Below are 13071 nucleotides of genomic sequence, written 5' to 3'. Positions count from 1 at the left end.
GGGGGCGCGGTGCCGCGCGTGGACCGGAAGCGGCGCGCGGCGACCGGAAGCGCCGGGCAGCATGGCGGGGCTGTCGGTGCGCGACCCGGCCGTGGACCGCTCCCTGCGCTCGGTTTTCGGTGAGGGCCGCGCGGCGGGGGGCGGCAGCGGGCCGGGCTGCCCGAGTTGCGGCTCTGCGGCTTCCCGCCCTCCGCTCCGCGGGCTGAGCGCCGCCGTCTCTCTCCCGCAGTGGGGAACATCCCGTACGAGGCCACGGAGGAGCAGCTGAAGGACATTTTCTCCGAGGTCGGACCCGTGGTCAGCTTCAGGTGAGAGCGGTTCTGTCGTCCCCTCTGCTCCCCCTTCGTGCGCGGCGGAGCGGCCTTCAAACGGACAGGGGGGAGCGAGGCCTGGGCCCGCGCGGGGCCGGCAGCACTGCCTTGTGCTGAGGGTGCGTGAGGGCCGTGCTCCGTGTTGAGAGCTGGGGATAGAGCCCGAGCATTGCGGCGTGAACGTGAGCATGCTGTAACCACGGCAGACCAGCTGCATCACTGCATCCTAACTGTGCTCTGTTGAGAGCTATGGGTTGAGAGCTCCTCTATTGAGGAGCTCTGAGGGGATGTTTACTCATTCCTAGCTGCAGGCTGCCCTCAGTGGTGATGGCTCTTCTCTTGCTGTGCAGGTTGGTGTATGACAGGGAGACAGGAAAGCCAAAGGGATATGGCTTCTGTGAGTACCAGGACCAGGAGACGGCCCTCAGTGCCATGCGGAACCTGAATGGACGGGAGTTCAGTGGGAGGGCCCTCCGTGTTGACAATGCAGCCAGTGAGAAGAACAAGGAGGAGCTGAAGAGTGAGTCTGAATTCTGTGCCAGAGAACGCTGATGCTGTACTGGGCCTGGCCTTCTTGGCATTGCAGTACGTACCTGGCTCTGTGAGGCTGGCAGAGCTGGCCTGCTCCAAGTGACCCAGCAAACAGCTTTGCAATGGGGGTGTGGGCTAAGGTTGTTTTCTCCTTCCAGATCTCCTTGCTTTTGCTGCCTTCCATTAATGGCATGGCATTACCCTTCTTATGAGCAGCCAGTTCTAAACACTAGCTCAAACTGCCTTCTGAGGTTGCGGCTTATATCACAAACTCTGTTGCAGGCTTGGGCACAGGTGCACCTATCATAGAGTCACCCTATGGGGACCCTGTCAATCCTGAGGATGCCCCTGAGTCCATCAGCCGTGCAGTGGCGAGTCTGCCACCCGAGCAGATGTTTGAGCTGATGAAGCAGATGAAGGTGAGTGAAGAAGGGAGCTATGCTCCCTGCTCTGTGCATGAGCACCTTCTACCACAGCTGCCTGTGCCCTGATAGGCCATATCATGCCTTGCTAGAGTGCTGATCTCTATATGTATTCTCAGCTGTGTGTCCAGAACAGCCCCCAGGAAGCCAGGAACATGCTGCTGCAGAACCCCCAGCTGGCTTATGCCCTGCTACAGGCCCAGGTGGTAATGAGGATCGTCGATCCAGAGATTGCACTGGTTTGTCCCTCACTGTCTTGACTGAGGCTGGTAGGACGTTGGCAGCAGCCTGTTGTGGAGAGTGGAAGATAACTTCTTTCTCCTTCTTCTGCTTCTAGAAAATCCTGCATCGTCAGACCAGCGTTCCTCCTCTGATCCCAGGCAACCAGCAGGCTGTGCCAGGACCTGGGCCAGGACCAGGACCCGGGCCAGGGCCTAATGCCCAGATGAACCCACAGAATACTCCATCATCCCAGCCACAACCCATAGTAAGAGCCATTGGGGCACATGTACCATGCTGGGGAGCGGTGGCATTACCAGCCCAGGTTTCCCAGCTGGGCTGACAGGCTTTGCTGAGGCCTGGTTTCTCTCCTGGACAGGGTGGCATGCATGTAAATGGCGCTCCCCCTCTGATGCAGCCGCCTATGCAGGGAGGAGTGCCAGCCCCAGGACAGATGGCAGCTGCTGTGCAGGGCCCTGGCCCTGGCCCCATGGCTCCAGGAGGTGAGTGTGTGGGTTTTGACTGAGCGGTGTCCAGGCTGCCCTGGGCATGTGGGTCCTGCAGACAGCCCCACTGTATCTTCCCCTAACCATAGGGCTGGGCCCCATGGGGGCACTTGTACTCCATGCAGTGGTTGTGACTGCTGTCAGTGGCAGTTCAGAAAGTTGGCTTACCTCCATGGGCAACCAACAGCAAGAAAATAAATCTCCAGATGTTGCCCCAGGAGCTGGGAGGGGGTAGTTATTTGGGTCCAAAGGAATGAGTTGGTTGTATAGGGGCAACAACAAATGTGTCTTACCTCTGCTTTTTCCCCATCAGGTGGATTGCAGCCGCAGGTCGGCATGCCTGGAGGAGGGCCCGTGCCATTGGAGCGTGGACAAGGTACATCAGAGGTTAAGTTCATGCCATGTATCACGTGAACCTTGCTCCAGCAGGAGCCCAGGCTATGGGTTCTGCAATGTTGCACAGTAAGCTGCCTCACACCTCTGCCTGCTATGTGCAGCCTTGTTGCTGCTGCATCTGGTGACATGGCAGCTCCTATAGCACTGAGACACGCCTGAGTTTGTTTGCTTAGGTGCAAGGCTGTGATAACAGCTCTCCTGCATCCAGGACTCCAGCCTAGGCACCAGTTTGCTTCCAGTTTGTTCTACACTGTGTTGTACAGATGCATCCTGGAAGCCAGGAGAGCTGCCATTCCACTGGGCGGGATGTGCCTGTGTTTTCTATCTGTCTATGAGCCCCTGTCTGTCCCTATGCTTGTGCAGGCAGGCAGAGCTTGCTCTTCTCCAGTCCCTGCCCTGCTTCATTGCTGCCTGGATGCTGGGAAGCAGCTATGCTGCTGCAGTGTCTGCCTGTGTCTTTCTGTGCCGTGCCCAGCAGAGGGAGCTGGGTCTTCGCTTTTGCTTGTGATAGTGAGTACGAGGCTTGGCAGGGAATTCTGCAACGGGCAGTTGCTTGGCCCTCACTCCCTCTGCAGGCACGGTCTGTACAGCCCAGCCCTGGAACTGGATTCTTTACCATTCAGCACTGAGCGGCTGCCCCGTGCTTAGGGCAACCAAAGTGAGGCATTCCTGTTCTTCCAGACATGCAGGGCTCTGACATCTCCGTCGCCTAGATTTGTATCTCAGGTCTTGTGTCAGCAGAGTGGCAAACCTGTTCTGAGTTCTTCCAGTCTTAAGTGTCCTAAAGGCAGCTGACTGTCATTATTCTCAGAGTGAGCACCATCGTCCCAAGAGCAATCCTGCAGTTCTTGGCAGTTTCACTGATACCCAAAAGGTTTTGAAGAGCAGACAGAAAACCAGTGCTGGGGAGTGCCCAAGGCAGCTGCAGGCAGGGACAGGAGCTGACTTGTTGTGGGCTGCAGCAGGCCCTGCAGTGTGCCAGTTCTCTTGGCAGGACTTCCTGCGGCAAGATTCACTCTGCTCCCTGCATGTTCACAGAGTGAGAAAAGAAAGGGCTGCGCCCAGCCTGGCACTTTGTGCCGAGCTGCCTTCCATACCTGCGGTGGCAGACGTGATGTTGGTGGAAGTTGCTGATACAGCCAGACTGGCAGCATCTTCTTAACAGGTGTCCTGGGGGATGCCAGGGAGCAGAGGTGATCCTACAGGCCAAGACAGCACCGTCCCCAAGGCTGTGTGCATGTGTGCATACACTATTTACGTGTCTGCTCTTCTCCCTCTTTTTCTGCTGCTTGCCCAGGGACCCTGCAGCTCTCGCCCGTGGGACCTGCCAGGCCTGCGTCTATCGAACGCGTTCAAGGTATCGCGGCGCTTGCCTGCTCCAGGCTGTCCTGGAGCTCGTTGTGCAGTGTGTGAGAGCAGCTGTCACCACACTGTGCTCAGGGCCGGGGACTGGAATCACTCCGTGTAACCTGGCAGGGTTAGGAGGAGGCAGGATTTCCTCTGGGGGCAGGAGAGGAGAGCAAGATAATGCCGTGCAGAGAGTCGCCAGTGGAAACGAGTGCCTGTTTGGAGAGGGTCTTCAATTAGGATCCAGCCCACTTAGGCACTTCTCTGACAGGAGCTTTCCTGGTCTTGCTTTGCACCTGGTCTCACATTGGCCCATGCTCTTAGGATTGCCAAGGGGCAACCGCACTCTGAGCACCTGGTGTTGTAAGAAGCCTGAGACAGAACCAGAGGGGGAAAGAGAGTGATGTAATGAGCATCCAGGAAAGGGGCTTCTGTGCTCTCTGGCCTTATCCCAGGGACTGCTCCCTCAGCAATCAGCACAGCCCACTTGCCTGTGTCGGGAAGCAGAGAGGCAGTGCACGTCCCAGCCCTGAGGGGGCTGGGGGACAGTCTCAGCGCAGCACTGGTTGTGCAGGTCCTCACAAGTTCTTGTATGTCTCCCTGGCAGTGCCCATGCCAGACCCGAGGGCCCCTATGCAGCGTGGACCTCTACCTGCTAGTGGCCCGCCGCCCCGAGGCCTTTTGGGAGATGCCCCGAATGACCCTCGTGGAGGGACCCTGCTCTCAGTCACTGGAGATGTGGAGCCCAGGTGAGGGGAGAGGGAAGGAGAGGAGCCCCTTGCACTGTTCCCTGCCCAGGGGTGACCTCACTAAGGACAGGGATGGCACGAGCCTTCCGGGAGTCACTGCTGCCTGGTTGGAGGCCTGTGTGCTGCCAGCCATGGGGACCAGTCCCCTTCCCCAGGGATGGGGCATCCCCAGGGTGCTATCGGCAGCCCTGTGACATGGGACTGACAGCATCCATCCCTGTGCAAGCCTTGCCAGCGGCCGGCTTTGGGGGCAATCCCAACGCTCTGCCCAGACCGTGCCAAGCCAGTGTCTGATTTACTCTCTTGCTTTTTCTCCTCCTCCTGCTTTGCTCTCCTCGTCTCTCTGCATCAGAGGTTACCTTGGGCCACCCCACCAAGGAGCCCCTATGCATCATATGCCTGGCCACGATAGCCGTGGCCCCCCCCATGAGATGAGGGGTGGACCCATGGGAGAACCCCGACCACTGATGGGAGAGCCGCGGGGGCCCTTGATGGATGCTCGAGGTGAGAGAGGGGGCATGAAATAACGGGTGGCTTAAAGCATGCAGACAGAGGGGCAGAGTGGAGCTCACTGACTCAACTCAAGACTTAAAAGGGGGTTTGGGCAGAGAAATGAACCTAAGGCATGAGGAACAGACCCACAGAGTGAGGGGCTTCTTCCAGGCATGTCTCCTTTTCCCCAGCCCTACATCTTGGCATTTGTCAGCTTCCCAGCAGAGAAGGCAGTGGGCTCAATCCCGTAAGTCCATGGCACTGCTCCCTTCTACAGCTTGCCTTGTCGTTCCTCTGCAGTTGGAAGAGATCCCCGAGGGCTGGAGCCGCGAGGATTGGAACCACGAGGGCTGGAGCCCCGGGTGATGGAGGCGAGGGGCCTGGAGCCAAGGGGCATGGAGCCACGGGTCCTGGAGCCACGAGTGCTTGAAGCCAGGGCCATGGAGGCCAGGGTCATGGAATCCCGAGGCCTGGAGCCTCGAGGGCCTGGTCCCAACCCACGTGGCCCGATGCCAGGTGGCATACAGGGTCCCGGACCACTTAATATGGGAGCCAGCGGTCCACAGGGGCCCCGCCAGGTACAGCTCTGTGTGACTGACTGTGCACTGATGGTGTCTTGTGGGCAGGGCTGGGTGAGAGGTATGCATGTGACTGTTGGAGGTGGAAGACCTCCTGCAGAGCAGTGTGTCCTAGAAGTAAAAAGACTGCTTTATGTTCCTGTGTCTATGGCTGAGTCCAGGAACCCCTCAGTCCTTATCCTCTCTCTTGTACCCATAGGTTCCTAACATGGCAGGGGCTGGCATGCAAGGAGGGGGCATTCCTGGGGCAGGGGTCCAGGGAGCTGGTCAGCCCGGAGGCTTTAGTCCTGGACAGAGCCAGGTCACCCCCCAGGATCATGAGAAGGTGAGTGAAGGTGTGGGAAGGGGTTAGATAATGAGAGTAGTGCTTTCTGTGTGCCTTACCACGACAGAAGATAACCATGCTTCAGAGAACTTGTTTTCTTTCCCGTTGCATTTGGAGCAGGAGGTTATTCTACCCTGCTCTGCTCAGAGCTTGGGCAGCTCCATGGTCCTGCTGCAGAGGAAACTTAATCCATCCAGCACCTCTTTCTTGTCTGTGGTAACCCATGGCTATGCTGGCTGAGAGCAATTCTGACTCTCCCTTCTCTCCTCAGGCGGCCCTGATCATGCAGGTTCTGCAGCTGACAGCAGACCAGATCGCCATGCTGCCCCCAGAGCAACGGCAAAGCATCCTTATTCTAAAGGAGCAAATCCAGAAATCCACGGGGGCACCCTGACAGGTGATGTCCTTAAGCCTATACCTGCTCCCCTGCGGTGAATCAGAGTGCTGTTCAGTGCAGGGTGGCCCTGCTAATGCTCACTTCCCTCCCGTTCTCACAGGCCTGGCAGGTGTGTGATGGGCAGAGAAGGTGCTCCATGGCAGCCATTTCCTGTTGTTTGAGTTGATGTTGCGTTTAGGGAGAGGTTCCTCCTTGCCACCTGAGGTTTTCCCTCCCAGTTCATTCCTTTTTCTGTGTGTATATTTTATGATGTTTGAAATAAAGTGGGAGGAGGGTTTGAGTAAAGCCGTGTCTCAGATTGCCTTGTATGGTCCCTCATAGACTGCTGGGAACAGCCTCGCCTATCTCTGTCCTGGGCTGAACCTCTCAGGTTCTTCACCATTTTCCCAGCAATACAGGGGCAGGAGCAACTGCTGGGATTTCTTGTTTACTAGGAATCCATTAGAAAGCACCTTGGGATGGTGAGCTGAGCAGGGGCAGCACATGGAAGGAGGCAGTCACATGCAGGAAGCTAAAATTGTCATCTGAGGAGATGGGCTATCAGGCTTGGGCAGCAAGTGTTGGGGCTAAGGACGCTCTGGAGGACCATTAAGCACCATGGGTACTCTTAGCACCTTTCAGCTGGAATGTGCTGGCTACCAAACAGGGTGAGCTGCCCATGGAAGGTGTCTGGCTGGTAACAGCAGCCCGTGGGCCAGGAAACAGTGGGTGCCCCATCGTGCAGGTCAGTCTGGCTGTGCCCTCCTCTAGGGCATGACAGGGAGCTCAGCTTTCTATCCCTGTTGACAAGAGCAGAAGGGCTCTGTATCCAGTTGCTGTATCGCTTACCACACCTGCCTGCCCTGGGAGGGTGTTTTTCTCCTCCTTTGTGCATATGCTTGAGCAGAATTAGTTATCTTTGCACTTGCCTGTGTGCTGGTTTGTGCCTGGTGGTTGGTGCAGACATGGCTCTTTGGTGCTTGTGAGCCTCTGTAGAGGGAGAAGGCTGGCGGACAGCCATCACCACCACCCTACACTTCACCCCCGAGGGTTTATTGCCTTTTTATTGCAGCCCAGTAACGGGGGGCAAACAGCGGGCTTCCTTCACACTTGTACAGATTGAGACACCACCCATGGCTTTTATTGCAAGGAAAAACAAGTTTAATTTACTATTTTATGGAGAGGGACACTTAAATCTGGAGGGGTGTGTTTGGCCCTTAGTGCCCTGGTGTCACGTCTGACCCCACCATCTTGCCCAGCCTGCTGGGCTCCCCTTGCCTCCTGCTGGTCTGCACCTGCGTGCTGCTCCAGTCCATCCCAATGCGTGTCTCATGGGGGGCTGTGCTGAGAGCTGGGCTCATTTCCCCTCACAGGGACCCTTTGTAGTGTCAAGGAGGCAGCAGTCTGTGAACCCAGAGTTTCTTCTTATGAAGGATGATTTCGCTGTCTTGCCTGGTTCTCATGCAAAGCTTTTCAGCTGATGCTCATTCCAGGCAGAGTTGCTTCAAAAAGGGAAGTGAGAGCAGCAGGCTGGTTATTCTCTGCTGCCCGTGGTCCCATCCTGGCTCCCGCTTAAAAGTTCTCCTTGTTGAAGTAGAATTTGACCTTTCTGGGGTCCAAGCTGGAGTGCTGGTGACAAGATCTCTGCAAGACCTTTGCCAGTGCCTCCGGACCACACAGGAACACACCAACCACCGACCTGCATGCAGCGAGGGGCTGTGGGTGTTGGGGACCAGGCGATGCCTCCTGGTATCGAAACCCCAAAGCCCCCATATCTCACCTGGGGTGGGCTGTGGCCACCGTTGAGAATTCAGTGTCCCACCTGGGCCTCCCAAATATGGTTTTTTGCCTCAGGCCCGTCACTGCGTCTGTGACTGTGTCAAAGTTGAGTGCTGCATTGTTGGCCTGGGCAGAGCAGAGAGAATGAGGACCACAGCCACCACCAGCCCCCTGCAGCCATGCCCACCCACAGCCAACTCACAATGCTGGTGTCCCAGCCGGTGAGGAAGAGCCGGTAGGTGAGGAAGTCTGCCTTGCCAGACTCAGCCATCTTTTGCTCCAGTGAGGCAAGCAGGTCATTGAACCAGGCGAAGGCACCCGTGTCTCGGCAGAGCCAGTAAAAGTAGATCTGGGATGCAGTAGCATGGGGAAGAAGTGTTACTCAAGATAGAGCAAGAGAAGGATGTGATATCAAGCATGAGGAAGCCAAGTGCTTCTGAACATGGAGAAACCCATGGTGTGGGGTCAGCTGGTCCCACGGGGCTCTCAGTACCTTCTTGGTCTTGAGAGTCTGGTCATTCTGCTGGAACCTATACCAGATGGACTTCAGGATAGAGGCAAAGGGGGTAACGCCGATGCCTGCTCCCACCAGCATGGCCACCTCATACAGGAACACATCTTCACTGGCCGTGCCAAAGGGGCCGTCCACTTCGATCCTGGCCGAGGGAGGGCCTGGGTAAGAAGCATGGCCTCAACCCCTGGGGGGCTTTTTGGTGTTCTCTCCAGGCTACCTGGGAATTTCCAGCTTCTGCTGCTGGAAGGTGTCAATGATGCGCTCCGTCCAGTCCCCAGCCGCCCGGATGTGGATGGAGAAGAAGTCCTCCTCAGGTGCTGAGGTGAGGGTGAAGGGGTGCCACTCCAGCAGGGACACAGCGGGGCAGTTGACAAAGATGTACTGTCCCACTTCCATGCGGAAGCCCTTCTTCTGCATCTGCAGCTCCAGCACTTTAGCCGGGTGCATGACCACCTGTGAGGCCGGCAGCAGGGTTCAGTGCCCCACATGGCCCTGCTGCCTGTGTGGCAGCAGCCCCTGCCCTCCTCCATGCAGCCACTTCACCACCTACCTTGGTGACGACCACCTTCTGGTGCGCGCGCCAGATGCGCAGGATCCTCTCAAAGACGTAGAGGATGATGGGAGCCAGAACCCACTTCCAGGACTGTGGGGTGGAGGGGAGCAAGGGGTTGGAGCCTCCCAGGCCATCTGCTCCTCCTAACGGAGTATGCTAGGGCTTGGGGTTCCTGCAGCCCCACTCCCATCCCTACCTCTGCGGGGATGCTACCGAACTCGGGCTCCTTGCAGCACTCCTGCCTGCACTCGTTGGGTTTGTGCACCAGGAACTCAGCACAGCGCTGTGGGTGCACCTCCTTCATGCTCTCCTCCGTCTGCCCACGCACCAACCCGCTGCAGGGAGGCAGTGTAAGGATGGGGCCCCCTCCCACCGAGGACTGCATCCAGGTCATCCTGGAGCAGATGCGGCCACCACAGTGGCTGTTTGTCACCATTGCCCCTTGTTCTGCTGCTCTGGGAGCCTGCAGGAAAAGCCTTACGCGACACCGTGGATGACGAGGCCGATGAAATAGATGATGAAGAGGTGGTGTGTGTACCAAAAGACCTCAAAGTAGTTCCTGCGGATGAACTCAGTGGAAGATGTGACCATGAGGATGAGCGCCAGAGTGATGATGACCCCGGTCAGCCCTGGGATGGTGGTGAAGGCCACGTACTCGACGGTCTGCAGATGTGGCAGGAGGATGGGGTCAGGGTAGGCACAGGGCAAGGGGTTGGCAGTGGTGGACCCACGCTCACCGTCTGGTTGGAATGGATGGGGTTCAGCCACTTGTTGCTGTCCTGCAGGTGCATCTCGGAAAGGACAGCAGGCAGGCTGCCATCGTTGGCTTGCTGGCTGTCGTTGTAGCGCTCCAGGTTGAAGAGATGGGCAATGGTATGCACAGCTGTGCAGGGGAACAGGCGGTCACCCGCTGTCACCCCACAGGGCTCGGGGGGGACAGAGGGTGAGCAGCAGAGTGCTACCTGTGAACAGGGCCAGCGCATAGGCCACCAACTTGTGGAAGGTGAGGTTGTGGTCAAGCTGCTTGCGCAGCGTCCTCCTGCAGCACTGCAAAGAGAGGTGGCAGGGTTGGGGTGGGGATGGAAGCAGGGATGGGGACAGACATTCTGTGGGACTGCCCATGGGCACTCACCGAGCAGCTCCCGCGCAAGAAGGAGAGCAGATTGCGGCAGACGGGCAGCAGGATCAGCATGCTGTTGAAGTTGAGGCACTTGGCCGATGCCCGGGCCCACGCCAAGGCAGACTGGGGAGATGGAGACAGGGATGGGTGATTATTGCTGTGTCAGGGACAAGGTGCAGCTGCCTGCAGGCTGAGTGCCCCAGGATGGGGTGGGGCAAGCAACACTGAGCGGGGATCAAGCGATCTGGGCTGGGGCTATGGGATGGGTATTGGTATGGAGCGATGCTGGGATGGGAACAGAGATCAAGGAAGGGATTAGGATGGAGCAGAAGTGAACTGGAAGAGGACAGGACAAGGAACGCCTCTGGGGTGCTGCAGCCACTGCCTTGCCGCAGCCCAACCAGGAGGGCTCCAGGGCAGGCAGGGTGCTGCTGAGAGCACCTTACCCCAAGGATGGCCCTTGTGTAGAAGTACTGCTCGTCCCGGTCGAAGAACAGAAAGTAGTATGTGAAGAGGAAGATGTTGATGCCCAGCCAGGCCGCCTGCAGGGGAACCAAGGATTGTGAGGAACTCCAGCCCCAGGACCTCTCACCCTGCAGCACATGGCTGCAGGCACGGATAGAGGGCATCAGCGCAGTGCATCCCATTCCACTCCCTTACTCCTGAGGCATCACGGGTGAGATGGGACATGGGAACAAGGGTGGGAAGGAGTGTTGCAAAATAACTGTCCCATCACTGCCATCCTTCTGCATGCACAAGGAATGAGGAAAGGAAGATAAAGGAAATATCTGTCGCTGAGAAAGGGAAGGGCCTGGGGCAGATACCGAGCCGGAAAGGTCTGGGAGGAGGAAATGCTGCAGGGATGCAGCTGCCAGTCCTCACCATGCTGCCAACCCTGCAGCACAGCCGTGCTTCCCTGCACTGCTCTGCACTGCATGGGAGCTGCATTTTTTGCAGAGCTCCCAAAACCACTCTGCCCTGAGTTCTATTTTTCTTTAATAATTTAAAATATGCAAATATCCCAATTTCCTGCACCTGTCCCCACCTCCCCCATTTCCCAGACGTTTCAGCCTGCTGCTGTTGCAGCAGTGCTGTGGGTGCTGCAGCTCCTCCAGCACCGAGCAGCTCCATGAGAGGAGAAAACCCAAGTGGGAGCCTCCCTGCCCACAGCAGTAGAGCGGAGCAGCGGCAGTTTCAAGTTTTGCACTCTCCATCCATTGGTTTTGGATGCCGCAGGGAGGGATGCACTGCTTCTCTACCTCACTGTGAGCAGTTGGGGATTTTGGACATTTGGGTTGTGAGGGGGAAGAGGCACACAAGTAAGAGGCATACAAATAACCCCTGAGCACTGGGGGCCACCTTTCCTTTCAGCCTAGGAGTCATTACATGAGATCCACAGCCACCACTCGGCGCTGTGCCCATCACTCACACGGAGGAGTTCTTTGTTCCTCCGTGGATGGCAGAGCCAGGACAGCTCCCAGTTTCCCCCCAGCCCCTCCAGCCCCCCAGCAGCCTGAGCCCCGTGCACTCACAAGGACGGTGGCCGAGAACCAGTGGTTGACCAGCCAGTTGCCCATACTGCGATGTCTCCGTCCACCCGCAGCGAATGCAGCCCGCTGCCGCCCGCCCGCGTTTTATGGAGGCAGCAGCCCCAGGAGCGGCCCCGGGCCTGGGAACGGCGCTGCAGGGATTTTCCCCCACGGTGTCTTGGAGGAAATGCCGCACGATTTCAAAGGCTCCTTCCAGGAACGCTGGCTGAGCCCAGAGCCGCGGCCGTATTGAGGTACCGGGGAGCCTTGTGAGGGGTCACACGGGGTCTCACGTGGAGCTGGCACAGCAGAGAGAGGGATGTGGGGGCACGGCCCTGCTTCTCCCCTCCCCTGCAGTATTTGGGGATGGAGCGTGCTTTTTTAAGGCAGGAACTTCCTGCTGGCAGGGGATTGAAGAGGACTCTGCTTGGCAAGCACAACCCTCCCTGGCCTCTCCTGATGACTTTTCACAAGAGGAATTGCAGAAGATGGGAGACATCCCAGAGCACAGCAGTGCCACTGTGCTGGTGCCGGGAGCCAGCCAGGGCTCAGCATGCCAGTGCAGCGTGTTGCACCCAGTGATGCTGATCACCCTCAGCAGTGACAGCCCTATAAATTGCTGCTGGGGGGTCACACTGACTGCAGCAGGATCATGAGCACTGCGATGTCCAGCACCGCAGCACCCACACCTCATGCCAGCACAGCAGTTGGCACCTGGTGGCCAAAGGAACAGGTTGGGCAGGATCACGCTGTGTCACAACTCAGGGGTCGCTGCCTGCTGACAGCCAGAGCTGTGCTGGTGGAGCAGCAGGAAGAGACCCACAGCCTCCCTGCCCCTTATCGGCTCCATCGCAGGACAAGTGCAAGCCTGCAGCAGCTGGGAGACATTGGGCTGTGCTGCTGAGCCTGCACTGCAGCCCCCAGCTCAGGGACATAGTTTGGTCCCCTGCCCAGGTGCAGTACGAGTGAAGTTTACGTGGGCAGCGTGCACGCGTGCTGTTTGGCCCCATCCTGGCAGTCCCCACCCACGTGAGTCACTGCTGCCTGCCAGCACCCAGATGCAGAGCCACAGCAAAGTTTCTTTACTGCTCAAAACAGACCCAGAGCAGCATCCCTGGGGTCACAGCAGCGTAGGGACAAAGCTTCCAATTGCTGTGTGCCCCACTGGGGTCTGCACACCCCATAGGTCCCCTGTGTGTGTGTTCCGTATTGGCATGCTCTGTATCCTGACACCATGGGGCTCAGTGCAGGGCACCAGCACCTGCAGCCACTACAGCACCATGGAGCCCTCAGCATGGCTCATGCCATCACAGCTCCTTGTCCA

At 57.9% G+C, this 13071-nt stretch overlaps 2 protein-coding genes across 6 annotated transcripts; one reads left to right on the top strand and one right to left on the bottom strand.

The window, feature by feature from the left end:
* The first annotated feature begins 11 nt into the window (after window positions 1-11).
* Window positions 12-6549, top strand: CSTF2 (cleavage stimulation factor subunit 2). 4 transcript variants are annotated; one of them, XM_048959185.1, is made up of 15 exons: window positions 12-119; window positions 230-308; window positions 662-831; window positions 1125-1261; window positions 1384-1503; window positions 1602-1751; window positions 1863-1986; window positions 2303-2365; window positions 3683-3742; window positions 4340-4481; window positions 4834-4985; window positions 5274-5551; window positions 5751-5876; window positions 6148-6273; window positions 6374-6549. In XM_048959185.1, the coding sequence occupies exons 1-14, from the start codon at window positions 62-64 to the stop codon at window positions 6268-6270; spliced, it is 1782 nt and encodes a 593-aa protein (XP_048815142.1). In that variant the 5' UTR covers window positions 12-61; the 3' UTR covers window positions 6271-6273; window positions 6374-6549. The 4 variants fall into 4 exon arrangements, with proteins under 4 accessions (XP_048815142.1, XP_048815143.1, XP_048815146.1 ...); XM_048959186.1 differs by lacking the exon at window positions 3683-3742; XM_048959187.1 differs by lacking the exons at window positions 12-119; window positions 230-308 and having other exon boundaries at window positions 783-896.
* An 847-nt stretch (window positions 6550-7396) lies between these two features.
* On the bottom strand, window positions 7397-11848 carry NOX1 (NADPH oxidase 1). Of its 2 annotated transcripts, XM_048959814.1 has the most exons (13): window positions 11751-11848; window positions 10665-10760; window positions 10231-10341; window positions 10061-10145; window positions 9836-9981; window positions 9580-9761; window positions 9295-9433; window positions 9096-9188; window positions 8763-8998; window positions 8525-8687; window positions 8234-8380; window positions 8033-8157; window positions 7397-7951 (listed from the first exon to the last, which is right to left on the bottom strand). In XM_048959814.1, the coding sequence occupies exons 1-13, from the start codon at window positions 11793-11795 to the stop codon at window positions 7825-7827; spliced, it is 1695 nt and encodes a 564-aa protein (XP_048815771.1). In that variant the 5' UTR covers window positions 11796-11848; the 3' UTR covers window positions 7397-7824. The 2 variants fall into 2 exon arrangements, with proteins under 2 accessions (XP_048815771.1, XP_048815770.1); XM_048959813.1 differs by lacking the exon at window positions 11751-11848 and having other exon boundaries at window positions 10665-11693.
* Between the last annotated feature and the right edge of the window lie 1223 nt (window positions 11849-13071).

The sequence above is a fragment of the Lagopus muta genome, chromosome 13 (genome assembly GCF_023343835.1).
Source record: "Lagopus muta isolate bLagMut1 chromosome 13, bLagMut1 primary, whole genome shotgun sequence".
NCBI classification, from domain to species: Eukaryota; Metazoa; Chordata; class Aves; order Galliformes; family Phasianidae; genus Lagopus; species Lagopus muta.
Note: the sequence above shows the minus strand (reverse complement) of the source record. Positions and strands in the feature narration are given on the sequence as shown.